Source organism: Rhinatrema bivittatum, chromosome 1 (assembly GCF_901001135.1).
Source record: "Rhinatrema bivittatum chromosome 1, aRhiBiv1.1, whole genome shotgun sequence".
NCBI classification, from domain to species: domain Eukaryota; kingdom Metazoa; phylum Chordata; class Amphibia; order Gymnophiona; family Rhinatrematidae; genus Rhinatrema; species Rhinatrema bivittatum.
Genome location: NC_042615.1, coordinates 336,402,435 through 336,423,008, shown reverse-complemented (window position 1 = coordinate 336,423,008; position 20,574 = coordinate 336,402,435). Strand labels below are relative to the sequence as shown.

General features: G+C 43.1%; 1 protein-coding gene across 1 annotated transcript in view; it reads right to left on the bottom strand.

The window, feature by feature from the left end:
• Positions 1-20,574, bottom strand: part of SLC4A4 (solute carrier family 4 member 4) — a 782,778-nt gene that overhangs the window by 742,702 nt on the left and 19,502 nt on the right. The window contains exon 2 of the mRNA XM_029598711.1: positions 19,890-19,956. Within this exon, the coding sequence (XP_029454571.1) occupies positions 19,890-19,949 (60 nt within the window). The 5' untranslated portion in view covers positions 19,950-19,956. The remainder of the gene's footprint in view (positions 1-19,889; positions 19,957-20,574) is intronic.

Genomic DNA, 20,574 nt, shown 5'->3' with positions numbered 1-20,574 from the left:
GCTTACTTGTCTGGGGCAGGTATGGCACAATGGAGTGTTATCATTTGACCAACTACAATGAATATAGGACCTACCTAAGATTGATTTCTTAGCCTTTGCCCAGCTGAAACACTTCCTCACCAAAGGCGTGACCAGAGATTTACAGCAGGGCCAATCCCTTTTTGGAGGGGTACTGTATTTTGGCAGGTAAAGTCTGGAAACATATCCAAGATCTCAATTACTGATAGGTCAGGATTGTACCAAAGGGGCACACATGCAGCTTGGGAGTCACCTGGGACAGGGGCCAATGGGAAGAATCTCAATGTCTGCAGCTTTGATTGAAAATAGATATAAACTTTGATCTCTGGCATTATTCTCCGGCTCGAATAGCCAGGTGGTCTCTGGGCCTCTCCTCCATGTGCTGGCAGAATTGTTACCAAATAGGCACTTTCTTCCATATGTAGTGGAGTTGTCCCCACATACAATGTTTTTGGAGGGCCTGTCAGGGATTGCTGGAGTCCAAGTTCCATTGATGGTGGAGTTATGGCTACTGGGAATTCCTTATGAGGGGTATACAGATGATCAGCAAACACTGTTTCAGTATGTGAATACCGCAGCAAGTGTGTTGGTGGCCGCTCATTGGAAGTCCAACACCATACTGACCCCCACACAGTTATTAGTAAAATTACGGTAGTTATATGCTGGAAGAATTGACTGCTATTAGAAGGGATTCTCTACCTAGGTTTTACAGAATATGGTCCAAGATATTCCACATTATTCCTGAAGATAGTGGTTTATGAGTAACCTGTGTGTCCACATTGGAGGGCAGGGGCAAGGAGGGCAAAGGACTGTGCAAGGGACAAATTATGACGACTAGTTCCTACAGTCAGTGATTCACCAGTGGCACATATTACTTAACTGTTTTCTGGAGGTTTGTTACTATGCATATGATAGCACCGTTTGTTGACAATATATTGTTAATGTGGTTTTATATTAATTTAAAAAAAAAAAAAAAACAAAAAAAACACCCACACATTTAGGTCTCATGGTACCGGAGGTTTCGTCACCAGTGGTCGAAGCCAAAGCATGCCCTTCATGAATCTGGAGATCAACGGATGATTTGAAATTGGTAGATTATGAGGGTCATGAAACGCTGCTATAAACTCTGACTGACGTGGTGGCTAAACCTGCATTGTAAAGGGTGTGCAGATATGCAGCAGTTGAGTGGCCGTGGCTGAAAAAGGCTCTATGTTCCTTGGGCTACACCAATTTTGGTAGCTGTGCCATTTTTCCAGTGTAATTGTGTCTGGTTGAAGGTTTCCTGGATGCAATAAGGATATCTGTGTAGGTAGGCCTAGGTGGTTTAATATTTGCCTTTCAATCTCACGCCTTGAGATGAAGCGATTGATGCATTGGATGGAGGAGAGAACCCCCTTGTGTTAAAAGATGTGGAAGGTTCTGCAGTATCTTTGGGCGTATGGAAAGTCGTATTAGATACGCATACCACGGTTGTCTCAGCCATGCTCTGGCGATGAGTATCATGTCTGCCACTTCTTGAATGCATTTTTGAAGTGTTCGAGAAATCAGTGGAATGGGCAAGTAGGCATACATTAAGCCTGGTGTCCATGGAATGAGACAGGCATCTGGGGCGAACCGTAGTTTGCTGGGATAAATGGAGCAAAAGCTCTGAACTTGCATATTTGTTTCCATTGCGAAGAGGTCTATTATGGGGAAACCCCACTTTTGGAAAACGTGTAATGCCACTTCTGGGTTAAAGTCCATTCTTGTGGATGAAAAACTCTGCTTAGACGGTCTGCCATTACATTGTCGAGACATGGAAGGTAAGTGGCTTGGAGGGTTACTTGGGCTTTGAGAGTCCAGAAAAGTATTAGAGTTGCTTCCCGACACAGTGTCCAGGAACCGGACCCTCCTCCTTTGTTTATGTAAAACATGGCCACTTGGTTGTTTGTGTATATCAATAGACTTGCTCCCCAGATTTGGGTCGAGAACGTTTGAAGTGCTTTTCAAATGGCACGCAACTCTAGGAGGTTGATTTGGTATGTAGTCTCTCAAGGTGTCCATAGACCTTGAGTTTTTTAGGTCGCCTAGGTGGGCTCCCCATTCCTTCCTGGAGGAATCAGTCGTAAGTGTGAGCTGATGATGGGGTAAACGGAAGGGGGCGCCAGAGGATAGGTTACTGGGAGAGAGCCACCAACGAATATCTTCTTTCATTGAGTTGGTAAGTCAAACCTTGCAGTTGAGGGGTTGTAGAAACTGACCACGGGGTCTTTAGGCCCCATTGTAAGCATCGCATATGCAGTCTGGTGTGGGGAACCACATAGATGGCTGCCGCCATATGTCCTAGAAGAGAAGTTTAAGAACTTGGCATGCTGATGCTTGGGTTTTGTCAAGTAGGCTGTGAGCCAATGTTGTAAGAGTTTGAATCCTGTCTCTGGGAAGGTAGGCTCTCTCCTACTGTATTGATGAGAGCTCCTATGAATTAAAGAAGTTGTGTAGGTTGTAGGTGTGACTTCTTGTAGTTGACAAGGAATCCCAGGGTTTGAAGACAGTTGATCGTACGTAACGTATGCGCTCATAGTGTAGGTGGATCTGACTCTACTATTAACCAGTCGTCCAGATAAGGGAATATTTGGATCAAAAGTTCCCAGAGATGAGCCACCACCATTGCTAGGCATTTTGTGAATACTCTTGGGGCTGAGGATAGGCCAAAGGGAAGAACCTTGTACTGGTAGTGTGTATTCTGATCTTGAAAACAGAGGTAAACGCCAAGAGGATGGGTGAATTGGGATATGGGAGTATGCATCCTTCAGGTCGATGGAACATAACCAATCATTGGGTTGTATTAGTGGCAAGATTTTCTTGAGAGGTCATCTTGAATTTTTCTTTCTGGATATGTTTGTTGAGTAGTCGTAAATCCTGAATGGGTCGGAGACCCCGACTTCATTGGAATAAGGAAGTATTGGGAATAGAATCCCTGGTTCTGTTGTTGAAGAGGGATTATTTGTATGGATTTCTGAATTTGCAGGTTGGCTAATTCTGCGTTGACGGATGCTGAGTGTGAGCATCTTGTCCGTATCCGAGTAATATGAGGAAGGGAAGGAAGGGATATGAAATTTAGAGGGTAATCTTATTTGATGATGTTGATCACCCACTGGTCTGATGTAATGGATTCTCAAGTACTTAGGAAAAATTGAAGGTATCCTCCTATGAATTTTGGTGGTGGTGGCTCTATTGACCTCAAAAAGATGATGGTGGTTTTTGTTGAGGTGCAGATACCTGTTTTTGCTACCTTTGTTGTTTGGATCTGCCCCTTGATGGTGTAGTCTGGGAGGAATTCCTGGGCAGAGCATAAGGCTGAGGCCTATATTGTGAATATGGCCATGAATAATACCGTCGACGGTAAGAAGGATAAAACCTCTGCTGGGTGTCATAAGGAAGAGTATGGCCGCACTCTGTTCCTTCGAATGAGAGAGACTGTGTCCCCAAAATAGATTGTTCACCACCGCATGGGATGTTGGCCAATTTTTCATGATCAGGCCGAATTGTACTCACCTTAAGCAGAAGTGGAGGCTCCTGCCGATGACTCGAAAGATTCGTATATAGATCTTAGATGTTGGAGACCCTCTATGTCCAGAAAAGGCTGTGGGAGTGTGTTGTCCTCTGAAACAAATTGGGCGTAGTTTTTGAAGAGATTCAAGAAGGTACTGCGTAGTATAAAATTGATGATGCTGTATCCTAGTCACCAACATAGAGGAATGGTATACTTTCCAAAGTTGTCTAGGTATTTATTTTCACAGCCCAGCAGGGCATTAGAATGTAGTTTGGTACGCTTTGCCTTTGATAAAGCTGATTCGACCACAATGGAGTGATGAGGAAGCTGAGAAGAAGATTCGTAAATGGTTGAGTTATGCATTTTATATTTGATATCTATTTTTCTGGATGTTGCCATTGTTGAAAAAGGTGGTGTTTTCCAGATTTTAAGCAGGACGTTATCTAGAACCGAATGCGGTGGTAAAGCAGTTGGCTCAGGAGGAGCTTCAAAGATTTTTAGGATCCCATCATTTCTGCCCTGGGATCAGGAACCTTTCCCGTTTCAACTTGAAGGAGGTTATCTACTTTTTCAATAAAAGTTGCATAGGTCAGATCATCCGGGGAGGATATGGCTCCAGTAGGCCTTCCAGTGGGTCAGATGGTATTCCTGTCGAAGAGTTGGAGGAATAGGTCGATATCCGAGAACTAGGGCTCAGTGGCTGGACCTGTGTATGTTCTATGTTTGGGTCCAGTGGCTCAATACCTTGTGATGAGGCAGGAATCTTGAGGGGACCCCATTAGTGGTACCTGCTTTGACTACTCCAGATCCTTAAAGAAAGAATTTAAAACTTCAGAGATTTTTTAGTCTTTGCAGATACTGCTAATGTACCCCGAGGAGGGATGTGCAGTCATGTTTTAGGGTTTTTGTCGGAATGGCAGCCAACAAGATGTCCGCAGGTGATGTCCTTTTAAGCTGGGTCCTTGCTGGAATGACCGGAGACTAACGAAAACGTTTGGTCAATGGAATCTGTAATGAAGGAGAGCGTCTCTTGGACTGAGATACAGAGAAGAGACTAGAAAGAGCGCTCACTCACTGGTGTTTGACCTGAAGAGTGGGATTCTGGAGCAGACACACGCCACATCAATATCTGGGCTTATATTGGTGTCCCGTGGGGCGTCTTGAGAATGTTCTCTTTTCTCTTCCTTGAGGATTGAGTCGATGGATGTGTCCGATAAGTCGTATGACGCCACTTTTCTTTAATGCTTTGCTTCAGCGGTGCATCATGCCGATGATGGATCGTGCGCCAATCCCTGTGCCATTGAAGCGCCGTAGATGCGCCCGCTTTGTCAGCACTGAAGGATGGGGTCGGCCCGACCCAGAAGCCTGCGAGCCGGACGACATCTCCCAATCCCTGTCTGTAGTACTGCCGCCGGAGCCCCGGCTCGTTTAGAAGGCCCTAAGGGTATGTGAAACCCTGGCCCGGTATTGGACACGACCCGTTGCAATTCTGAGGGTCCTAGGGAGGAAGCCCTTTTGATGTGGGTCTTACCCTTCTTCGCCGGTCCCAATGTGCTGATGTCTGTGGGGCATATGAGCCCATCCTTAGTCGCTCCATCTTTGCTGCCCGCTGACACTGGGCCCGTGGAGACATGCGGCCGCAATCTCTACACAACGCTTGGTCGTGATCTGAGCCTAATTTTGCCACATTGGCAGTATTTGAAGCCGGATGACTTCAGAGCCATCTGGGATGAAAAAAAATTGAGAGAAATAAACGTGGAAAAAAAAATCTCCGAAAAATTGTGAGGAAAAAAGTAGCTTAAGGAAAAAACCCTGCATGTGATAGAGTTCGTGGAAAAAAAGAAACTGAAGAGGAGAGGGAATCGCGCGGGAACACCACTGCGCAGCTGCACACAGAGTCAAAGTTCTGTGATTGGCTGAGGAAACGCCACCTACTTAGGGTTGTAACGCTTCCCAGACAGCATGGCTAATTCAGCCCTACTATCGACGGGAAATCACCAGTGCTCAAAACAAAAATCAAGAAATATAAAGACAGCAGTAAAACCATAATATTAAAAAGAACAGATTTCAAAACAGCTGATGAATGGAATACCCAATAATTAAAAACTCAAATAAAAGATTTCAAGACACCAATAAAATGTCAAAACAGCAGACACAAAAGGTGAAGTAATTAAAATTAATATGGATAAAAAATGCTTTGCTCTCTATAACCTGGGAATGTTTGATATCCAGGTGCCCTGAGATTGTTTTGAATTAGCAGGAGGTTTACTTGCAGCTTTCTCCTCTCTCTCAGTCACACAAACTCTCTCTCACACATATATAACATTGTCTCTCTCACTTACATAGGCTGTCGCTCACATATTTACTCACGGGATCACAATCACATGCTCTCAATCATAGTTATCCACACCTCTTTCTCATACACGCTGGCTCAAACGCATGCTTCACTCACTCTCTCCCCCCCCAAACCACCAAAGAACTGGTGGCAGCAGCAGCCTCTTCTTCCAACCCTTGCAGTCTCCAGAAAGGTGTTCCATCGGCCAAGGGGGCAGATGTTTCTCTTTTCGCTCTTGGCCAATACAAGTGTGCGCAGTAAGTTACCATGGTCTCTTCTTCCCGCACACGTAGCAGCTACGCACCACCTCCTCTTCCAGGCCACAGAGACAGGAAGAAGAGACCATGCTACTAGTGCTGCTAACTCCAGTTATCCTGCCATGTTCCGCCCAGGCAGAAGAAAAATGTTTGCATCTTGCTGGGGCAAGGGGAGCAGTTGGATCAGTGGGGGACCGGGAAGTGTCACGACATACCAGTTGAGAACCGCTGAACTAGAGATTACCCTGTGTTGTCTTGCTGGTTTGCCAACTAGCCTACTTGTTAAAATACACAGGCAATATTCAATCCAAGGTCAAGGCAGGCAGCATTCAGGCACAGATGAGGTCAGGAACAAAACCAGGTCGTTAAAAGTAGATAGAGCAGGAACAGCGAAGTGAAGAGAATCAGAAGCAGGAAGTAAGACCTGTTGCTAAGGCACCCAATGAGTGGAATTGGTTTCTATATATATACAGGAATAGTGCTGACATCATCAGCCAGTTAGGCCTACAAAAACCCAGAAGTAGAGTGCGGGAAGAAGAGACCATGGTAACTTACAAGTGCGTGCAACATCGGCACAGAGCGAAAAGAGAAACAATGTCTTGGCTGATAGAACATCTTTCTGGAGTCTGCCCCAGATAAAAAGCGGTATATAGAGAAGTTGTCAGATGCTGGGAACCATGCTGGAGGATCTCAACAGGCCACAAGTTTCAGCAGTGGGACCTGGATTGCAAAGTCTACGGTATGTTACAAATCTATAGTAAAATGGTAAAAGATAAAATGATGTGAGGAAGTGAGGAAGTGGGCAACTGACAAAACTAGGGCACATGAGGCAGCCTACTCTAGTCTGACAATCTGGAGTAGATTACCTCAAATTAACCACAGCACTGTACGACAGATACATATTTACCCTGCAGCAAACCTTTTCAGAGCATGTAAATCAAATAAAGTAAAATTTGCTCACTCCTGAATAGCTCAGATGCTAAACTGTAAAAGGTTTATGGAAAACAGCTTTCACAGAGTGATCTTTTATGAAGATATTGTGTAACTCAGCTGGCATAAACACCAACCTGGGTCAGCTTGGTAGCAAGTGCTGTGCATTGCTATGCGGAAGATCCCCAGCTCAATCCCAGAGAGTCCTCCACTTCCTGGGTCGCCTGGGGATGCTGCAGAAGCAGCACCTGCACGTTCACAGCCCTCAGGAGTAGAGCCTTGGTCATTGCTTAAGGTTGACACCTGTTGGCTAGATTTAGGGCCCATGATTGGTCGTTGCAATGACTGCCCTGTAGACTAGGTATGTGGGGGCAGGGAAGATATAAAGGAAAAATCCCCAGATCCCAGACCTGGAATTACAAAAGGATAAGGAAGAAAAATTGATAGCTAAAAAAAAATTAATTAAAAATAAAAGCAAAACATCAACCTCTGGTCCTTAGGGGAAATGTGTAGTGATATCCTTTTTTACTCCCAAGTCCAGACAATTAAAAAAAATAAAAAATATATATATACATAAAATTCAAAATCAAGAAGTTATAACAATCATAATCAAAGTCAAAGAAATACATATAAATTTGTTTCAATCAACAAATCAAATATAAATATACATTTTATATTTCAATGTTAGACTTAAAGCTACTAAAAAAAAAAAAAAAGTCTTTTGAAAAATTTCAAAGTGAGAGCAGTCCATAACTACTCTAGACTGTCATTCCACAGACATGGGCCAGCAACTGATATTGCTCTGTTCCTAGTAAGGTCCAGTCCTGCCAGTTTAAGGGTTGGGAATTCCAATACATTTTTATTTGTAGACTGTAGATGTCTAGTGGGTTTGTATAAACAAACTGCTGAAGCTAGCCAAGCAGATGAGTCCTTATGAATAAGGTTATAAATGAGAGTTAATAACTTTATACTAAGTACATCTATTTGGTTTTGGGGATGGCAATAGGGATTGACAGAATTTTATGAACTCCTGTGGAGAAAAGACACCATGGAGAATACGCTGAAGTAAATAAGCAAGGTCCCAGGTTTCTATGAAATATTGTTGGGAGTGTCACTTAACCTTTAGATATATGTTATTTCATGTCTGGTATGTATATTGTATTCTACCATGTGTTCCCTTTAAGTAACAATGGGAAGAGGGCTCCTTAAAAGGCAAGGTTTCCCAACCTTTTCAAACCGAAGGCATACCTGAGTTAACAAAAATGTTGTGGCATGCCAAACTCCATGGAGCAGACAATGTGGGCATAGAGGACTCGCATGTTCAAGAGAAATGTTAGGGAAGCATTGAGAGCCTGGCTTCCAAATTTTAAACACAAAAAAGGGAGAGAAAAAGAGAAAGACACACCGACTAATCACAATGCACTAGCTCCCTGTATATTCAAGTACTGGAGAAGGGAGAAAGTGTGATGCAGTTGGCTTGGACAGTTACCTTGCCCAACACAGACTGCCAGAGCTCCTCCACTGCTGCTGCTCTCAGCATTCAAAATGGGTCACCTCCAGTGCTCAGTACACTCCTTGTTTCACTCGGCCTGCGGATAGGATAGAGACTGGAAGGACTAAAATAAGGCAGCTCAGGAGGGGAGAAGATGAGGAGAGATTGTGTGCACTGTGTGTGTAATGGACAAAATGGGGACTGGCTAGACACGACCTGCATGCTGCCAGTTAATTCCCACACTCCAGGGCTCATGCTGTAGCGAGGAAAAAGATGCCATTGCATGGATTTGAAGAAAGACATCTTGGGAGAATAAAGATGCATCCATTCTACAAGCGTAAGAGAAGTAGACAATCTTGTGACACAGGAGAAACTGGAGATGCAAGGGAATGGAAAGAGAGGCAAGGAAAGGCTGGACAAAAAAAAAACAGTGAAAGGAAGTTTACTTACTGTAAAAGATTCCCATAGATAAAAAGATGAATTAGAAATTACGTGTGGCTGACATCATCTGGCAGCACTGAACGGACTCTCCTCTCCTAGCTAATAAATCTAATATCTTAGACTCTAGGAAACACAGCTTCAGAAATGGCCAGGGCCGGTGGAAGCACTAAGCGAACTAGGCCTGGGCCTAGGGCGCTGATGGCAGACATGAAGGCTCACGCGGCTGCCGGTGGACCTCATCCCACTGGCGGCTGAGCAGTGAACTACTGCTGTGCTGTGTGCCGGATACACACAGCAAGAAGATCAGCAGGGCTGAGGTGGAGCTCATGTCACCACGGCCTGAAGAAAAAAACCTGCAGGTGCTCCTCCTCCTTCCTGCCCGCATGGCCCCGGAAGAAAAATGTTGCCGGAGCCGCACGGGCAGTAAGGAAGAGGAGCAGCATCAGCCACGTGCAAAGAGGAGCAGCGCTTACGGGCTGCCGCAAATACCAAGTCGCAGCGGCCTGAGAAGAGGAGGCGGCCCAGTAGCAGAGCCTCCACCACGGATCCCACACTGCGGGCGGCCCGAGAAGATCAGGGCCGCTGCAGAGCCCATCCTGCGGCAACCAGTGAAGAGGAGGCCCAGAGCCTGTAGAGTGTGTATATGAGATGAGTTGAGACTGTATGTGGGAGTGAGGACCTGAATGTTTGCAGAGATTTGTTCGCGCAACAAGGCGCGAACAAATCTACACCCGATTTTATAACATGCGCGTGCAGCCACGCACGTTATAAAATCCAGGGTCGGCACACGCAAGTGGGTGCACACTTGTGCACGCCGAGCCCAAGGGGAGCCCCGATGGCTTTCCCCGTTCCCTCCAAGGCCGCTCCGAAATCAGAGCGGCCTTGGAGGGAACTTTTTTTTGCGATTCCCCCTCCCCACTTCCCCGATCTAGCCCACCCCCAGTTCTAACTAAATCCCCTCCCCCCCACACCTTCTGTTTCCGAAATTACGCCTGCCTAGCTTGCGCGTGCCGGCTCGCTGTACCGGAGAATTCGGGACCACCCCCAAACCTCTACCATGCCCCCGGACTGTCCATTTTTGAAAGCCCCGGGATATACATGTGCCCCGGGGCTTGTGTGCAGTTGTGCCTATGCAAGATAGGCTCGGCGCGCGCAGGGGCAGCTGTTTGGGGGTTACGTGCGTAACCCTTTCAAAATCTGCCCCTGTGTGTATGAATGATTGTATGAGAAAGAGCGAGTGAGAGCAAACATGTGAGAATGGAGAACCTGACTGTGGGTTTGAGGAAAGAAGACAGATTGCGAGAAAAGAAATAGAAAAAAAACCCAATATAAAAGGAATTAGCAAAAAAAAAAAAAATAAGGGATGGTGGGAAAAAAAGCCTGTGATCAACCGATTAGAAAACTAAGATCAGACAGCAAATGAAAAAAAAAAAATTTACTTTTTACTGATTGGCACATGTAATCTTTGGAAATGTGCAAGAGCAGCACTTTCTCTATGCGGATCTCACAATGTACGAGATCAACATGGAGGAAATGGAAGCCCATGGGGCCTGCACAGAGGAGGCAGCAGAATGGGCTTCATTGCCAGTAGCAGCAATCAGCACCTCCCCAATAGCCATGCGGCAGCAGAGGAATGAGAGAGGCTCTGAGGTTGCTGGCAAAAGAAAGAGGGGGTCTGCCTTTAGTGTGTGCATGTGTATGAATGGGAGTCTGCGTATGAGAATGAATGGGTGCCTTCCTGGGGTTTGTATGTGTGAAAATAATAGAGCTTACCTGTGTGTATGTGAGAGAGCCAGTGAGAGCATGAGTGTGTATGAGAAAATCCAGGGAAGTAAGAGTGTGTGTGTGGGGGGGGGGAGGGGGGGGAAGAGTATCTTACAGCCTGAGAGTGTGTCAGTGTGTGTGAGAGCGAGAGGTTATGGTGGGTATAAGAGCATGAATGTGTATGTATGTGACAGTAAGAACATAAGAAATTGCCATGCTGGGTCAGACCAAGGGTCCATCAAGCCCAGCATCCTGTTTCCAACAGAGGCCAAAACCAGGCCATAAAAACCTGGCAATTACCCAAACACTAAGAAGATCCCATGCTACTGATGCAATTAATAGCAGTGGCTCTTCCCTAAGTAAAATTGATTAATAGCCATTAATGGACTTCTCCTCCAAGAACTTATCCAAACCTTTTTTGAACCCAGCTACACTAACTGCACTAACCACATCCTCTGGCAACAAATTCCAGAGCTTTATTGTGCGTTGAGTGAAAAAGAATTTTCTCTGATTAGTCTTAAATGTGCTACTTGCTAACTTCATGGAATGCCCCCTAGTCCTTCTATTATTCGAAAGTGAAAATAACCGAGTCACATCTACTCGTTCAAGACCTCTCATGATCTTAAAGACCTCTATCATATCCCCCCTCAGCCGTCTCTTCTCCAAGCTGAACAGCCCTAATCTCTTCAGCCTATCCTCATAGGGAAGCTGTTCCATCCCCTTTATCATTTTGGTTGCCCTTCTCTGTACCTTCTCCATCGCAACTATATATTTGAGATGCGGCGACCAGAATTGTACACGGTATTCAAGGTGTGGTCTCACCATGGAGCGATATAGAGGCATTATGACTTTTTCCGTTCTTTAACCATTCCCTTCCTAATAATTCCTAACATTCTATTTGCTTTTTTGACTGCTGCAGCACACTGAGCTGACGATTTTTAAGTATTATCCACTATGATGCCTAGATCTTTTTCCTGGTGCGCCTAATATGGAACCTAACATCGTGTAACTACAGCAACGGTTATTTTTCCCTATATGCAACACCTTGCACTTGTCCACATTAAATTTCATCTGCCATTTGGATGCCCAATCTTCAAGTCTTGCAAGGTCCTTCTGCAATGTATCACAGTCTGCTTGTGATTTAACTACTCTAAATAATTTTGTATCTGCAAATTTGATAACCTCACTCGTCTTATTCCTTTCCAGATCATTTATATATTATATTGAAAAGCACCGGTCCAAGTACAGATCCCTGAGGCACTCCACTGTTTACCCCTTTTCCACTGAGAAAATTGACCATTTAATCCTACTCTCTGTTTTCTGTCTTTTAACCAGCTTGTAATCCACGAAAGGACATCGCCTCCTATCCCATGACTTTTTAGTTTACGTAGAAGCCTCTGAGGGACTTTGTCAAATGCCTTCTGAAAATCCAAACACACTACATCTACCGGTTCACCTTTATCCACATGTTTATTAACCCCTTCAAAAAAATGAAGCAGATTTGTTAGGCAAGACTTCCCTTGGGTAAATCCATGTTGACTATGTTCCATTAAATCATGTCTTTCTATATGCTTTACAATTTTGTTCTTGAGAATAGTTTCCACTATTTTACCCGGCACTGAAGTCAGGCTCACTGGTCTATAGTTACCTGGATCGCCCCTGGAGCCTTTTTTAAATATTGGGGTTAAGTATGTGTGAGAGAATGGACATGTGAGAGAGGATAACCTCCTAATCCTTGACAATATCAGGGTGACTGGAAACCAAGAGCTCCCATGTATGGACAGCAGGGGCTTTTTAAAATCCTTATTAGTTTTAATTATTGGGTATTATTTGATATATGTGCTGTTTTAAAATATTTTATTGGTGTTTGGGAAATTGTAAAAAAATGTATATGATTTTAATAGAAGTTCTTTTTATCAGTAGTTTTAAAATATATTTTTTTTTATTAGTATGGTTTTACTATAACCGAAGCTTTGTGTTTCTTGATTTTATTGTTTTATGAAGAATGGTGGTTCTGTTTTTCCATTGTTAATACAGAATCTGGCTTCTTGGGGTTTCCATTTCACTTTTTTCTAATTTGTGCTCTGTATTTGGTGAGGGTCTGTCTCTGCCCATGACGACAGATTCTGCTAGCATGTAGTGTCTGTATACGGATCTATAGCAAATCGGAAATGTTTTGTTCCCTCAGTAGGTGGTGTATTGGTATTCTAGGACCCAGTGTAATATTTACCCTTGCTTATTCGCAGGTAGGGTTATTGTTTGAGTCCTTGGTTGTTATTACTGTTATGTTATGATGGGATTGCAGTATAGATGTTGAGTGTCTTTTTTGCGGGGTTTTGTGTTAGTTCACAATGTGTCTGGCAGTGGAAGGTGTTTGTGCTGCTGTTTCTGTGAGGTGACACCAGAATTTGAAAATATCTTTTAGTATGATGAGCTGTAAGGGGGAATTTCAGTGGATGCACAGAGTTACAGAACTGGAGGTGCAGGATTTATATTGACATTCTGTCCCTTCCTATATATTCGAGACTTCACTTTCATAGCCATATAGAAATAGTTGAATGAGGCTATCAAATAATTTTATAGTAGTTTTACTAGAAGTGTGAAACTGGCCAGCTTTTTAAAATTACGCAGAAGACCCTTTGGACTTTAACACTTTTTATAACCAATTTTAAAGCAGGATCCATGCTATAGAGGTGGGTGTGATATGAAGAAATGTCATTTTGGCTTCCCTCCCAAAATTCTTCTGTCTAGAGATGCCACTGATTTTCTGTGACCTTAAGCATTAGTACAAGAAGGATTAAGGGGGCGATGCTGGAGAGGCACACAAATGCATTAGCCCCCGGGCGCTGGAGACCCTTTGTGCACCACTGGGTGCGAGCCATATGGGGCCGCAAGCTGTGGCAAAGAGGAGTGGAGATTTGGCGGGCCGCAAGCAGTGCCCAACCTGCTCGCGACCCAGAAAACCACAGTCAGCGGGTGTGATCGAGAATGAGGTAGGAGTCGGGGCTGAGACCGGGGGGGGGGGGGGGGGGGGGGGGGGTGGCGGACAAGGGAGAAAGCTCGCCTAGGGTGCCTAATCCCCTTGCACTGGCCATGGAAATGGCTACAGTTCTATCATCTTCCTTTCACACCACTCTTCGCAGATTTGACACCAAAACAGACTACATTCTTAATCTCCTTGATCTCAGCCACCTTCAATACTGTATCACACTCTTAACACATTTAGTTAGTCTCATTATGTATTTCAGGGACAGCCCTCAAGTAGTTCACTTCTTTTCTTACAGACTATTCTAAATCACATTAGGATAGGCTCAGCCTGCTCAGAAATGTTCAAAATTATGTCTGGGGTACCACAAGGGTCCGCTCTCTCTCCCGTTTCATGCTTAGGTGTCAATTTCAACATTTACATGGAGGACATACAGATTTTCATTCCTGTCTCCATTTCCTGATCCAATACCATGAAGTTGGCTTCCCTTAGTATACACTCAGTTAAACAATGGTTAACACACCACAGATTACAATTAAATCTTGTAAAAACTAAAATAAGTCTGGTCTTCATGCACAAAAATCCTGCCCGTCCACCTCCAACTCCACTTACTCCAACTTCCAATAAAACAAGTGGTCAGAATCTTGGGTGTCGCCTTGGATTGCACACTTTCTATGGAAGAACACATTGTTAATGTGGTAAGATCACCTTTCTACAACTAGAATCTTCTGAAAAAAAATGTAAAGCCTCTCTTAGAACAGGATTTTCATTCTGTACTGCAAACTTTAATACTTAATTCTTTGGACTACTATAACTCCATCTATTTAGGCCTCTCTCTCAACTACAAGTCCCCTTCAAATCATTCAAAAATGTCACTGCAAGGCTCTTAACAGGATGCAAAACTAAAAGATCATATAACTCCCGCTCCTAGGAAACTGCATTGGTTGCCTATTATATGGAGGTCAAAATCTAAAGTTCTGAGCATGGATTTAAAACTGTTATCCAATGATTTTTCAACCTGGCTTGTGGCTACTCTCAGACTATACAAAACAACAAGCCAAAAATTTGATATACCTACCATCGAAATTGCCACGAGAAACAGAGCATTTTCTGTGGCAGGTTCATGTCTATGGAATTCATTTGCCTGAAACTATATGAACTACACAGTCATTAAAACCTTCAAGAAAGCACATAAAAGTATGTCTTATGAGCACACATTTCAGGAATGGGGGATTTCTTCTGTCTTTTCAGACTTTTTTCTTTTCTTTGAATTTGTAAATGTTGTTTAGTTTATTTTATTGTGAACTGATAAATGAAATATGCAGGTTATAAGAATTTTATAAACAAAATAAAATAGTGAGAGTGGGAGTTACCACACAGGTGTTGACTGAGGAGGTTGAGGCATTATCAGAACTCAATCCAGCTATGAAGTAGACTCTCCAGGGCAGGGGTGGGCAGTTCCGGTCCTCGAGGGCCACAAACCAGTCTGGTTTTCAGGATATACCTAATGAATATGCATGAGAGAGATTTGCATGCACTCTGCTTCAGTTGTATGCAAATCTATGTCATGCATATTCATTAGGATATCCTAAAACAGACAGGTTTGTGGCCCTCGAGGACTGAATTGCCTACCCCTGCTCCAGGGAAATGGGCAGGCATTCCTTGGCTAAATCATACTAACTATGAAAAACACCATTTATGGTAAGCAAACTTGTTTCCCCCCCCCATTGATAAGCAAGCTAGATTAGCCATGACATACAAAAAAAAAAAAAAAAAAAAAGTGTCCCAAGCTGAGGGTCACAGCAGAGCATTTATTGAGTAAGGAACCTGGGCCCCCCACGCCAAGATGACTACTGCAAGAACAGGTTACGCAAAACTATCTATCCAAATTTACTGTAACAGATTGACCAGGCAATAATAGGACATAAAGATGTGAACCGATAACCAGGTAGCAGCTTTGTAGATGTCATCAAGAGGCACCTCTCAAAGATGAGCAACAGAAGATTGCACAGCTCTTATCTGAGGAACCTTAAAGGAGTCTGATCTGTAAGGTGTAGCAGTGTTGAATGCAATCCACTATCCAGTTAGACAATATACATTTGGAGTCTGTAAGAAGTCTGTAGGAACATATGACAAATAACTGCAAGTTTGGCGGTGTGGTTGAGTTTTGTTTTTTTTTTTTTTTTTTTTTAAATAGTAGGCCAAGGTCAATTTTAATCCAAATGCGAAGGAGTTTTACTCCTTTACATAACTTGGAAAGATAGGCAATATGTTGGATTGATTGATGTGAAAAGCAGACAATCTTTGTAAGAAACCTCAGATAAGTGCAAAGGATCACCCTGTTGTGGAAGAATTGCATGTATGGTGGATATCACATAAGAGCTTAGAGTTCACAGTTTTCTAGCTGAGGTAACTGATGAGGAACACTACCCTTCATGTCAAGAATGTCAGAGAAGCTTGTCTCTGGAGATGCAAAAGGAAGTTTCATCAGTTGAGAAAGGACTACAGTGGTCCCTTGACATACGAACTCAATTGGTTCGAGAGGGCTGGTTGTAACCCAAGTTGGTTGTAAATCAAGACTATTTTTCCATAGGAAATAATGGGAAACCCAATAATGCATTCTGAACCTCCCAAAAGCACCCCTTACCTAACCATTTCTATAATAAAAAATGGATGTATAAGGACATTAATTACCAGAAACACCAATAATTTCCTAGTGTACTCACCAAAACGTTATAAAATGTGCCTAGCCTACCAGAAATAATAATTTCACCTCCTCCACCAGTTCCTTTACGATATCTACATATGGACTCTCTATCTGGGTAACCAAGTTAGGTTGAGAGAACATTACACAAATCTTTGGCTAAGTTTCCTCACTCCGAAGGTCATCAAATCTTCACAAGAGAGCACTGTTCTGTTTGTACATCTCACTCAGTGTCACAATGGCCCCTAACCCCTACACTAATACCTAAACCTCACCTCGAGTTACTAAGTGGGCCTCCCATAGAGATATAAATGCCTGCTTAGCGTGAGGGCATTATGGTTAGTCTCTCTCTCCCCCCCACCCGGTGGAATTTTTGGTTGTAACTCAAGATCTGTTCGTAACTCAAAACCAGTATTTCAGTCGTAACTCAAAGGCCCACTGTACATTCAAGTTATATGGAACTTGAAATCTTTGTACCCAAGGTTCAACATGTAATAAACCTTTCATAAATCTCAATACTAGTGGATGATTAGATACAGGAGAACATGATGGACCACAGCAGGGCTGAGATTTAGCCTTACAAAAGAGCAGCAAGTACAATAGTAAATGCTAGAACTCACATGAAAAAGTGATTTTATGGCATTTTGATGACCTCACTTGGGATATTTGTCCTATTTGAAAAAGTATGTGCTTCCTAGTGTATGATTTTCTATTCAAAATAATGTCTTCAAAAGCTGTAGGCAGAAAGATCCGTGATTAATGAGTATTCAACCTTTGAGCCATTAGATCAAGAAATGGAAGGTTCAGGTAGTAATAAAAAAAAAAAAAAAAAACCACACCCCCCTTGTCAGTTAAGACATATCTGGATTAAGATTCCAGCAATGTGGGAGCAATGGCAGTTGCGGAGGAATGCAAAACATTTTACAATATCCACAATAGTAAAGACCCAGAAGTCCTTTATTTTCTAGTGCCACATATCCAAGGTAGCTTGGATTCTGCCCCTCACTGGAACAGAGGGATGATAAATGCACGAAGGGATCAAAATTTGGGCCCAGGCTTTGCTAGGCCTGCTGCATAGCTTTAGGATAACAGCCATAAGCGTAGTATTTTGGAAGCATAGAAGGTGCACTTCAAATTAGAGTTTTGATCGGGACCCACTGAGAGTGACTGGACTGCTACATTTTGCATATTTATTGGTACAACAGTTTCTCTCAGTTCCTCTCTAAAGAAGATAGCTCCCAGACAGACAAGGGAGCTTTGCCCACCTTCAAGGGTACGAGAGAGTCAAATTCACAGGCAGGTCGAAAAAGGTAATACATACAATCTTCTGCGTCTATAAGAGGTTGTGGGTAGCAACTCCCACTTTTCCTAAGTTGGAGAAAAAAGTTTTAGTTTTTGCACGAACTTATGAAGATCTTGCACCATACAGAATTGGTGAGTGACAACAAGCGGTAAGCATAGTGTCCCATCAAAATTGCCTAGCTAGAGGAATGCCAAAAACAGGCGTTTCTTACAAAGAGCTAAAATGAGATATTTTTAAAAAATGATAGATTATACAGAGAAAATACTTCCCCCCCCCTTAAAAATTTGAATGGGCAAAAAAAATTTTCTAGTCTTGTATATAGATTACAGGAACCATACTAGAAGATTATACTTATTGGTTAGAACTACAAAACTTCCAAATCAAGGTTGTTTGAACAGAGAGAACAAGATCCATGAGGAGAGGCTGAAGAATCTGAATTATGTATACTCTGGAAGAGGAGGTACAGGGGAGAAATGATACAGACCTTCAGATACCTAAAAGGTTTCAATGATGCGTGGACTTCAAACCTTCTCGTTGGAAAGAAAATAATAGACCTACGGGGTCACGAAATGAAACTCTAGAGGGGATGACAAAAGGAAACTTCCAGAGGTGGTGAAGAAGAAAACAGTCAAAGAATTCAAAGGAGCAAGGGATAAACACTGTGGATCTCTAAAGGCTAGAGGTCAGAAATGGGAAATGAGATAAGCATGCAGGGGGAACTAACTTGCTTATTCAGTGGTTTCTATCCTTAGCAGAAGGCATGGAAATTACTATCATTAACCAATATGTTTTGAGGCTTTTAATGTAACTGCAACATTGCTCCCCGCTTAGATGGCAGGGGAGGGGGAAAAAAAAAAAAAAGGAATTTGATTCAGATGATAATCAAGGGCCCTGACTTCCATGGTCTGGGATATGATACACAAACATGAGGGGAAAAAAAGCACAGGACTGCTTCTACAGCCAAGTCCTAAAGCAAATGAAGAAAGCATGCAAGTGGATAACTTGCTGGTGCAGCAGTTACTACCCTTAATACTTTTGATGCAACCCCAACACTGCTCTCTGCTTCAACAGCAGGAGAAAAGGGGAATTGGATTCAGACAGCAAGCAATGAGGGCCCAGACTTTTATGGTTTGGGGTACTGATAAGCATGGGGGTAACCTGCACAGAGCAGCAGTTACTCCTCTTAACAGAAGGCATGGGATTACTACCCTTAACCAATAAGCCTTGATGCTTTTGATGCAACTGCAACATTGCTCTCTGCTTCAAAGGAAGGGGTTGGAGGGAAAGAGGAATTTGGATTCAGAGACAACCAATACGAGTCTAATTGTTTTAGTCTGAGGTACTGATGCATGAACATTAAGGGGGAAAAAAAAAAAAAAAAAACCCACAACCTACACACACCCCATATAGGACTGCTTCTGTGGTCAAGTCCATAAGCAAAGCACATCATCATGCAGCACTGACTGATACGTGGGGGTAACCTGCACAGCGCAACAGATACTACCATGGGAAACTTGCTGGACAGACTGCCATCATTTCTATGTAAATTTGATCACTTCCAACAATAAAGTTAAACCTTAAAAAAAAGAGAACAGCGATATTTCACTTTTAAAACATTTTCTCTTTAAAATTTGGGGTCTTATTAAATAATGTGTTTACTTCCAAAAATGTTAATACTTACAAAATTTTGACATAAGAAATGTTTTGCCTTCAAGAAGTAAATGAAGTATCTCAGCAGTGAAAAAGCAGAAAGAGAAGATACTGCAGCAGTAACAGTTGATCTAACAAACATATGCATAGGAGTCAAAATTAATTTTGGCATCTTATATAGCACCTTAAAAAGAAGAGTGTTTTAGAGAACAATTATATGCAGATTTTAGTTCCTTCCCCAAAGATCTTACAACTATGAAGGTGAATTTTGAAAGACCTACGTGAGCCAAAGCTGGGAGATACGTGCAGAAGTCAGACCAGCGCACACCGTGCAGATTTTTAAAAAAGCGCGCGAATGCATCTCCAGTACGTGCACAATTTTTTTTTTTTTAACACACAAAAAAGGGGCGGGGCATCGGCTGAGCAGGGCCCACACATTCCTAGATTTCTCAAAGAAATTTGCACGCAAGTACTTACATGCACAAGCATGAGTTGGGGTCCACTACTACGCAACTTTAATTCTGCTATGGGTGACATGCAAGTCCTGAAACAAAAAAAAAAAAAACTAGACAGGTTAGCAGGGTTTTAATGGTTGGGGCTAAGAGGGCAAAAGGTAGGCTAGTTAACTAGTGGGGGTCAGGAAGTCCTATCCTTTACCTGGGCAAACTGGGAACAAACCAGGGAAACTGGTTAATTGCATCGGTATGCTATGTATCAAAATCCCCCCCCCCCCCCCCACTTACATGATAGAGGCAGCATTTGTGTGCACATCTATATAAAATTGCGCACACATTATAAAGTGGCCGCATCCATAAGTGCAAGCTGGCGTACATGTACACTTGTGCGGCTGTTTCAAAGTTACCATCCCCGCAAGTACCTGAAGCAATGGGAGACAAAGGAACTTGCCCACGCAGTCAAGACAAATATCAGTGGGAGAAACAGGATTTGAACTCAAGTCTCCTTGGCCCCAGCCTTCACTAATCACTAGACTACCCAAACCCTGGACAGAAAAAAAAAAAAGCACGGCTAGAGTCAGCTGAACCTTGTACATCCACCACTCAATCTCAGCAACAATCTTGATCAAAGGGCACACAAGATTATTAAAAAAAAAAAAAACCCACACACACACACACACCACACCAGCATCTTATAGCTACACAGA